The following is a 10,539-nucleotide window of genomic DNA, read 5'->3' on the forward strand; positions in this document are numbered from 1 at the left end:
AAGGTTCCGTCCAGATGGGATTCCTCAGCAACTACCAGATCAGATTTCTTGATACAGCAGCAGAACTTTTCCCAGGAACCTGCAGGTATCTGTAAGACAGCTGGAACAGATTTACATCTTGGTGTCATAACAAAAGACTGTTGCTTTAGGTTAAAAGGGCATCAACATTTTAGAAGACAACTTCTGAACCTCTGAAAATACACCTAAAAACTGTTAATTTTGGAGTATAAAGCCCATGAAAGAGGCACACCTATTTATATTTTTAACAGGAAACTTTATAAATGAAGTAATAAACTACCGGTACCTTAAGTCATCAAATGGCATCAGACAGATTTGATAGAGATAAATAAATGAGCAGAATTGAGACAGTTTTAGCTATACAGGCAATCCCAACTCTCTCCGTGGTCTTTGGCTAATACTAGTCTTAGAAGCAGTATTTGCCTTTAGCTGCTGAGTCCAGCAGGCCTGAAGATTTTTCTGTAGGGGTAGGGTTTAGTCTACCTGTCTTGGCAGGATGAGCTAATCTATCCCCCAGTGTAGTGTCCAGGAAGCTAATGAGGTGAACAGCAGCTTTTTGCTGTGTGGGTGGCTTTGCCATACCCAAAGGCAAGCCTCCAGGCAGAAGGCCTTCTGCACCCATGCATCTTCTTGGAGGAGCTATAGGATGCTTGAGGAGCTGGCATGTCTCTCTATCATAAGAAACTCTTTTGTTAAATGCCATACTCTCACATCTGTAAAGGCACTTGAGAATCAGGGTACCATTACCTATCGGATATATCTAAATTAAACATAAGTTAAATTTGGGCATAAAGCTTACCCAATCAGCTACAGCTTACCAGTGTCAATAGAGGGAAGGAGAGTAGCAGGACTATTTTAATAAACCAAAGCATATTGGACACAGAACGTCTTCTTGGTCGGGCTAGCACACATGGATACTCTTACCAAAGATGGCACTGAGGTTTTTACTTTTACCTTTATGAAAAATGGCAGCTATCCATGTGTTTGTATTTTTCCAGAGTTTATATATTTTTTGGAGTTACAGGTTTTACAGATTTTAAAACAAGCACACATACACACAGATATAAAACAAGCATGCTATGGCCACATTATTCACACATATATATTAACAGACTAAGGAAACATTTTTAGGAGCCTGTGTCAGTTGACCAGCTTAAAAATTTTGGAGTAGGCTGCTGAAGCTAGGTGAGTACATGGGTGATCCCATTAAGGACTGAACACCTGTGCAGCTCAGAGGGTAAGGAGAGGGGGAGTGGATCCATTGTAGGGAGAACCCCAGCATGACCAGATTACATGCCAGGATGCAGACAAACAGCTAAGAGAAGCAGGGAGTGGGATGGGGAAGGGGAGCTGGAGCACAGCATCCAGAAACCACGGGCACATGGGGGGGGGTTTACTTGTTTACATGTCGGCAAAAATTTTAGGCACTAAGGACATATGGTGACAGGTAGTTCCAATTTAAAGAGATTTTGTAAAATGCAGCCCAAGGGTATTTGAGGATCAGGCCTCAAATTTGTTAAGTACCTGTTTTGCAAGTCCAAACCCAAAGCCTAAAGGCAATCCATCCACTGTGGTAGGTAGACTTTGGGTCAAAAAACCAGAGTGGTATGAGAAATGTCTTGAAAGGACATCTTCTGACAAAGGAACCTCAGAGGACAAGGCAGGTCCTTGTCCTGGTCAGGTTGGACAGCTGGCACAGCTGTATCTTCAACAGGACAGCCCAAACATTGTATGAGACCCTGGACCTCTAACGGCAATGACTTGAAAATCGAAACTTACCCAGAGGAAGCCAATCTTAGCCTGGTGGAGAGCAGGTGCAGGGGAAGGTGGTTTCCCAACACGTGGCTCTGGGCTGGTGGGAAGAACAGCCCCCTTGGTGGGATCTCCAGAAGAAAAGTTTCTGCACCTTGATAAACCTCTCTGCTGACACAATGATCCAAATCAAACTGAATTTTAATGGATACCAATGCTCCCTAGTGGTCTTCAAGCCCTACCCATCCCCCAGAGATGAGACCTAGAAGGAAGACTGGATAACCACGAGTTTATCCTGGGGGGGGGGCAATTTAAATACCCAGTGGGAGTGGTCTTGAGCATCTCTGGGGAGGGGTCATCGTTTGGTGGGCTTTCTCAGAGGTAGAGTCTGGACTGAGGCAACTCCCAGGGAGGGGTCTTGGGATGAAACTTCCACCTAACAGAGATGGCCTCTTCCCTGTCTTCTTCTTCTCACTCCTTCACTTAAAGAAAGAAAGAGCATGTAGAGGTAGCATACACGAGTTTATTCAATTTACCCTCAGATCCAATGAGCCACGTTTTTGCTTGCCATAATGAATCCTAGTTGGACCCTATGGGGGTGCTGAAGCTGATACTCAAGGCCCTGAATAATTTGAGTACATCTTAATGTCACCTCTTTCTCACATCAGGTTTATCAGGTTTTCACTGCACCTGCCCCAAGACACACAACTACATACTAGACAACAAATTTCCCAGGCATGGCTATGAGCCTGTATTCCCATTTCTGAGGCTGGAAAAGAATTAAGGTGTGGGAGGGTCAGGATCAAGGTGCTTACTGGACACTAGCGTAACTGAAAACACTGTAAAGAAAGGAAAGTTCCAGGTTCATTAAAAGACCCTGTTTCAATGGGAAAGGCATACAAAAACAGGAAAAATCAATATTATGTTCACTGTGCATACACACACATGCACAATATAATTGAGATTGCTTGTCTAAATTCACACTAAGAAACAGGATATTGTCTATGAACATTCATAGTTTTTCTATATGTAAAATAACTTTGAAGAATATTCTGCTTGGAATTTTTAGAGAGATCAGATCATAGCATGAGATCATTTTCTTGCTGACATTTATTCTTACAATTTCTGTACTAGCACTAACAAGTACACAAGGACAAGTTAAGAGACAATGGAACGGCTTGTGAATACAACCTTCAGAGTCCAACCACAGAGGCAGCCCTGCTGAGCATGCTCAGGGTGGGCAGGAAATGAGCTCCCATGGGAGCATGAGTTTCCATCTGCTTCAGCCAATTGCAAGCAGCAGATATAACAAAGAACTTGCACAGACACAAGCAAATGCATTTTACATGAAGAGAAAGGAGCTGGAGTTCCAAGAAAAACATTACTGCTTTTACTGTCTCCTCGTTGCCAATTATTGTTCTCGTATAGTTTCTTGTTTGCTTGGCCTGTGTCTTTAGCAAATCTTCACATACAGAAAGGTAAAGCTAGTCTAAGTACTTTATGCCATTGCCAGTTGCTAGATTAATGTGCCTCCAGTTAATTCTCCTTTGAGGTGTCCACCATTTTTTTCTGTCACTGTTACTCTGCCGAGGCCACTTTAGTTCATTACATAATCAGGAGAATTGACTGGCATGGTTTCTGCCCCCTGTGGTATTCTTACCACTTGAGAGAGGGCTTCCACTTCATCCATTAATCCATTCACACTGGGCTGGAAGATTGCTTAGCAGTTAAGAACACTTGCTGCTCTTTCAAGGGAGCAGAGTTTAGTCTTCATCACCCACATATAGTTCAGAATTGCCTGAAAATCCAAGAGCAGATGATTCAACACCCTACTCTGGCTTCCAGGGGCACCCAGACTCTCTCAGTTGTACACACACATACACACACACACACACACACACACACACACACACACAACAATAAATCATTTAAAAAGAATTTACTAAGCATCTATCAAGTGACAAACGTGAGTTTGTGATAGGAACTGAAAACACAGCTGAGGAGCAGTGCCTTGGTGCTGATTAAGAACCACGGAAGACAGACCATATTTAATGAAACAGAAATTCTGTAAACACAACCAGCTTTTGCCAGATCCTTCCTGGGCTCACGTAGCATACTTGCATTTGTTTACTCAGGTATTTTGCTGAGAACTCTGTAGCATCTGATCAAGTAAGGAGATGAGCCAGCAAGGAAGTTGAGCCTCTATTGTCCACCAGCTGCTATCACCTGCAGCCCCAGTCCCAGACCCCAGCACTGCTGCAAAGCATTCTCCATCCTGCAGAGCACAAAAAAAAAAAAAAAAAAACTTGACTTTTCTGGTTTATTCACACAGAACAAGTCTAACAATGCCCTCCATGGAACTTTATTTTACCTCTCCTTACCAAATGTTCCCACCACAAGCTACAAGCTGTCCAGTTGGGAAACATCCAGCACTCTCTCAGCACTTACGATGCAATGAGTGCAGCATGAAATGTCGGTTTCCTCTTTCACTTAACTCCTTTAAAATGCCAACCGACGCCCGGAGTTTCCACTATGTCAGAAGAAAGGACTCTGCTCAGAAGTCCTCTTTCTTTGGGCTTCACTGCTCTGAATTCTCCTCCCCTCGAGCTGAATACAAAGCCTCTCACTGGATCATTGTTCAGTGGATGTAAATCATGGAAAGATCGTCCATTCATTGTATGAACTTTCCCCTTGTGCTCACCTCTGTAGTGATATTTCATTAGTAGTTTAATAAATAAAGCTTGCCTGATGATGAGAGAGTAAAACAGCTGCACTGATCAGCCTTACAGACCAGGCAGTGGCTGCGCACACCTTTAATCCCAGTAACCACACTAGTTTGCCATAGAAACTGGGTGGTAGTGGTGCACGCCTTTAATCCCAGCACTAGAGGAATAAAAGAGAAGAGACAGCTTTCAGACACTGAAATTAGACCGAATTTTCAGTCTAATTCTGAGATTCCTGGAGGCAGGATGGCCATTTCGGACAGAGTTAGAGGTAAGAGCCAGTGACTGACTTTTTGCTTTTCTGACCTTCAGTTTAAACCCCAATATCTGCCTCTGGATTTTTTATTAATCTGCTACAAATTTATCTTCTCTGGGATACCATTTGTTGTAGTAATTGGAGCGGCGGGGCCCCCAGCACCCCAGCCGCACCCCGGCCGCCTCCGGCTAGCTTATGCCCCGAAATAATTACACGGACACTGTGTTCATTTAATCACCGCTTGGCCCTTTAGCTCTAGCCCTTACTGGCTAATTCTGATATCCCGATCAACCCATCTCTAATAATCTGTGAGCACCGGTCTTAGTGAGCACCGGTCTTACCGGGAGTGTATCTTCCCAGGAGAGGGGAGCATGGCGTCTCTCTGAGGCATCTGCTCCCGAGAGCAGAGCTGTGGAGTCTGAGCTCACTTCCTCTTCCTCCCAGCATTCTGTTCTGTTTACTCCACCCACCTATGTTCTAAGCTATGAGCCCAAGCAGTTTGTTTATTACTTAACCAATGAAATCAACAGATTGATATATGACACTCCCACATCAATTTGTGACTGACCCTATGCTTCTATCTTCTTTTTCCAGTCCACACCGCCCTTCCTTCACCTTTGCCTTATCTTATAATGTTGCTTGTCATTTTAGCGATGTGTTCTCCTTCCAGATACCTAACTCCACAAGAACAAGAAAAGCACCTGCCTTCTGTGCACAGAGGCCAAAACCCATACCTCAGAGAGGATGAGTACTTAGTCTCTCAAAGCTTGCTACTCCATACCTACCATTTCCCAGCTCTTCTATGTAGAGATTTGCAGTCTTACTTAGGGGAGAGCATGAATGTATGACTGAGTCCCAAGGAAAGGACCTGAAGTCACAGGGAGTTAGATTTGTAAACAGTCCAGTCACATGGGCCATTTCCACAGGGAGTAGAAAACTGTAAAACTGCCACGGGTGCACCTGCAAAGTGCTTTGAAAAAGCAGAGGTTCTACTTCCAAGGTCCTGGACTAAAGACAAGCAACATTCACAAATGATTTGTGAGGTCTGGCACTAGAGAGATTGGATGGGGTTATAGTTAGGAGATACACTCTATGTGGCTTTGGGACATTCCATATACACTTAAAGAATTGCTAGCCACCTGCAAGAAGGCTCCCAAAGATATTCTTACCATAGAAGGGGACAACTAAACCAAAAGCCATGACATGATGGAGTCAGATCAGAGATTGTAGGCCCATATTTCTGTATGGCACAAAAACCATAGGCCCGGTCTGAGGTGGTCACATAGCTCTGCAGACAAGCTGTCTCTGACTAACAATAGTCTGGATATGCTGCTCCTTCTCTTTTGTTATAAATGTAGATCGCCTGAGGAGAGGTGTTGGCTGAAGCCGTGGTCAGGAAGTTGTTGCTTTTTTCTTTGTAAGATATCTTTGTAAGGATATCTTATAGAGATGCTAATTCATGCCTATGTGACAGCTAGCATACAGGTAGAATGCAGACGTGATTAAAGGCCATTCACCTGGTTACCTAGGAGACAACCTAATGTGTTTTCCTGCTCAATTTATGTGATGATATATAAGCTGTTTGGAGAATAAACAAGGGAGATCTTTGGGAGATCATCAGGAGAAAAGACCCTGAGATGCCCTTCCATCATGACCATGTAAACTGTGTCTGATTATTCCTCTCAACTCCGTACCAGTCCAGTTAAGGAAAAACATTATCTGTATTGGACCCACACAGCCTCCAACAGAGATCATATCCGTTTTGGTACATACTCCATTTCTCAATACTCCAAGCACAAGACTGAAGTGAGCAGAACTTGCATATGTAAAATTTCCCAGTCATCAGTATGAAAAATATAAACGCAAAATAGTTTTTCAGCAAACCCAAAGTCCTCTCTGGTAAGGAATTTACCCAGTACCATAACATCAATACTTATAAATGAACTATGCATTTTTCTGATATTTATCAAAATCTCACAACAATTACTCCAAGTTCTTATGTTTATAAAACAAAAAAGCATAATAATCCTATAAAGCAGTAAAACTGTAATAATTCAGGCATGAAAGGAACTAACTATTTGATAGCTCCCCACTAAAATGGAAATTAAAGTAAAAAAACAGTAAGAGGGTTTAAAAATAAGAATTTGAGTAGCTGAAAAATATTCACTAGACCATAGGAAAACAAGACTTGGGTATGTCTTTACTCTTCATGGAGAAGATACTTTTCTAAAATTGCTGCCAAATGAAAGGGGTAATTAAAGACTATTCCAGCTATTATTTGGTCTGAGGATTTGAACTCAAGCTTGTATTACAAGCTGTGTGCCCATTAAACCATCTTCCCTGTACCTACACTTAAGTTTTACTGATAATTTATTTACAAAAAAATTATTTTTATATCTAATAATGTCTTATTCTTTTTATTGAATAAATTTTCCCTTGACAATGTATATATGTGTGTGTATATATATAGGAAGTATATATGTGTGTACATATATGTATATGTGTATATAATGTATATATGTGTATATATGTATATATATACACATATATGTATATGTGTATATAATGTGTGTGTTTATATATTATAGATTAGGCCCTAAAATCCTTACTCAATATCCTACTACAAAGATACAGAAACAAAAGTGTTCCATGCCAGATTTAAGCAGGTTGTTGACATACATCAGCAAAATGTCATATCACACCCCACAGCAGATGAATGAATTTGTCTTTTTATAACTGAAGTTTGTATTGGAGGGCAGATAATCACTATCATAGATAGCTTTCGTTGGTCTCTGTTCTGCCTTTCCCCACTGTGATACTTGATAATGAGAATTTTGTGATGTACAAAGGAAAGGTAAGGGGCCTTTTTAAAGGTGAGTGGAGAATCATCAAATTAATTCAGCATCTGCAGTGCTGATAGTGTGTTATTAAACCCCTGAGCGCTAATGGATATTGAACCAATTTTCCAAGGTCAAAGTTCCAATTACTGTGTGAATCCTCAAATGTTTCTAGATCGTGAAGCCTTTCTGACTTCCATCTACTGTGCATGCAATGTATTATCTGCAAAGGGACGCATGACCCATGACTCCCAACTTTCCATTTAGAGTGTCCTGAGGAAACAGAGTTTGAATGAAAATGAAGGAGCATTTTATGGCCTTATCTCACTCTGATACCAAGGAGCTGAATCAACAAGTATCTACTATACCATATGATGCAATGCAGGAATCATGTGAACCCATAAAGCTTGGGGGAAATCTCTTGTCTGGAAGCTGAGCAGTGGTAGTCTGTTCCATGCTGGTTTCTAAGACTTTCAATTGTCGACCTTTTTTTTTTTAATCTCAAAAGGAAAAGAGTGGATTCTGAGAAACCATGACCTTGTATCAACCAACTGAGATCAGAAGGCTCCACAGATCTGCAAGCATCTAATAGGATCACACATCTTACCAAAATTCTAAAAATGTTCTCTATTTGACACATTCAAATCAAGGAGTAAAGAATAAAAATATTTCAAAAATTTTGAGGGATATAAAACCTCATTACTCTCATCTCATTTGATATCATCATTCTATGATTTTATTTTTAGCACTTCCTTTTCTCCAAGGCTGGGCTACAATCAACTCTTTCTCTGTTACCTGACACTGGGTTTTATCTCCAAGCACTATGCCTGTTGTCTATGGACATCCTCCTCACTCCCTGCCAAAAAGAACCTTTCTAACTTTCCTAAACCAAATTTGTCTCCTGGAAATTTTTCCTTAATCCTTTCTCCAACCCCACCCCAGTGCTCATAATATTTACCTATCTGTATAATATGCTGGAAATTAGAAATTTTAATTTGAGTAAGTTATTTCAATGTTGTTTGAAATTCATATTTAGCAATGCACCCATTATTTTAAACTAACTGATTTAGACATTTATCTAAGATGAACAACTAAGGAGCAACCTTAATAAAACTAGATAAATTAAAATAAACTCAGTATCCAGGAAGTGTGAACCCATTATCACACTTTGTGCTGGGAGAAATGTAGAAAATTACTCATGATTTATAAGCCCTTTACTTTGTTTCTTTCATTTTCTTTTCTATTTCATGGGATTTGATAATAACATAAACCTGAAGATTATTCTCTAACTCATGCAAAACCAGGAATTGTTTGACTATCTTGGTCAATGAAAGGAAGGCATTTCCTATAAGAATTGAGACCTGTGAGAAGGGGGCTGGCAATCTTTGTAGAGCCCCAAACCGAAGTGATGGTCTCTATGTCAAGCTACATAAAATTCTCAAGACTTTAAAACTTTCTACAACTGTATTTTAGAAACGTTTTTTATAACAGGAGGCATAGATTCTTCACATAATTGATTATTTTGCTTTCTTTTTCAGGTCTGCTTTGTGAATCTGGATGTAAACAAGGATGCCTGCAGCACAGAGAACCTGCAACAGGTAATACCTGGACCTGGAGCCCTCCAGGAGCCTGTGTTGAAGGCTAGATCCTGTCGTCTATGATGTGCTCTGTAGAAGCGTAGATGGTTTCATCATTGACCATTTCCTCGACCTTGTTCTGCACCTGTTGCCCCATATACATACATGTATATGAGCTTGAATATTTTGCACCTCATAGCAGCCAACTTCCCCAGGCCCATTCAAGGTTGAGAACTGGTGTAACTGCATTAAATTCTTGAATGTCTGCTCAGTTCCTTAGAGGCTGAGCATGCCTGTGGTACAACGAAAGGACTTAAGTAATGTCACAGTTTGTCACTACATGCCCAACACTGAGAGGCTTTACCTCATTTGATAAAACAGCATGTTTGCAGTTGGATTATCACACAACAATACATACATGCCTCACTTAACTGATACTAGGCACACAGTGATTCAGGACCCAGTCACAGTGCATGCAGAACCTGAGATTATTCAGTGCTTCTACATGTTTCCTTGGTATAGTTGAATCAGGTTATTCACAGGTATTATTCACTAGAAACTTTCACCAGGTTCCAAATATTGTTTCCTGGGTAGCTCTAAAGGTTTCGCAGAGAATCGTGCATGTAGCTTTATTCAATGGAGTTAGTATGTAGAGTCCTTCAGAAAGAGGACAGAGAGGGCAGAAGCAGATTCCCATCATAGTAACTGTGTTTCCATAATATATAGAATAACTTAAGATAGTTTCCAGTTATGGATTTTCTTACACAGATGATATGATTGGTGCAACTTACCATTTTCTAGGCCATAGGCTATTTATGACTATATGAAAGTAATTATGGCATCTCATTCACATAGGAATCTGTTAAGGATTAAATGGAATAGGATGTCACATATGCAGGCTTTACCAAACTGCTTAGAACATAGTCAAAGCAAAATCAGTATTGGATATGATTTTTTTATTATTGAGTTTAGTGGAACAGAAGATTGCTAGCAAGAGGAAAAAATATTTCCAAACTAATGTTTATTCCTATTGTGTAATAGGAATTGTCAAACTTCACTTTGGAAAACTTGAAGTCAGAGGTTTTATTTCAAGCTTAAATGCTCTATTATTCCTATCTAATTTGAAACAGATTCTTTTCTAGATTTCAAGGATTTTAATATTTTTATATTTTGAGCTTATAATATAATTAAATCGCTTCCTACTTTCCTTCTCATCCCTCAATTCCTCCCATGCACATCTCCCTGTTCTCATTCAAAGTCATGGTCTTGTTTGATTGGTGGTGGTGGTGGTGGTGATAAAGTGTGTGTGTGTGTGTTGTGTGTGTGTGTGTTGTGTGTTGTGTGTGTGTGTTGTGTGTGTGTTGTGTGTGTGTGTG

The 10,539-nt window shown here is 40.6% G+C and overlaps 1 protein-coding gene across 2 annotated transcripts in view; it reads left to right on the forward strand.

The window, feature by feature from the left end:
* Window positions 1-10,539, forward strand: part of Sphkap (SPHK1 interactor, AKAP domain containing) — a 178,005-nt gene that overhangs the window by 126,345 nt on the left and 41,121 nt on the right. For both annotated transcript variants that reach the window (XM_005361516.3, XM_005361517.3), the window contains exon 4: window positions 9,125-9,184. In XM_005361516.3, the coding sequence (XP_005361573.1) occupies window positions 9,125-9,184 (60 nt within the window). The remainder of the gene's footprint in view (window positions 1-9,124; window positions 9,185-10,539) is intronic.

This window comes from Microtus ochrogaster, linkage group LG4 (assembly GCF_000317375.1).
Source record: "Microtus ochrogaster isolate Prairie Vole_2 linkage group LG4, MicOch1.0, whole genome shotgun sequence".
Classification (NCBI taxonomy): domain Eukaryota; kingdom Metazoa; phylum Chordata; class Mammalia; order Rodentia; family Cricetidae; genus Microtus; species Microtus ochrogaster.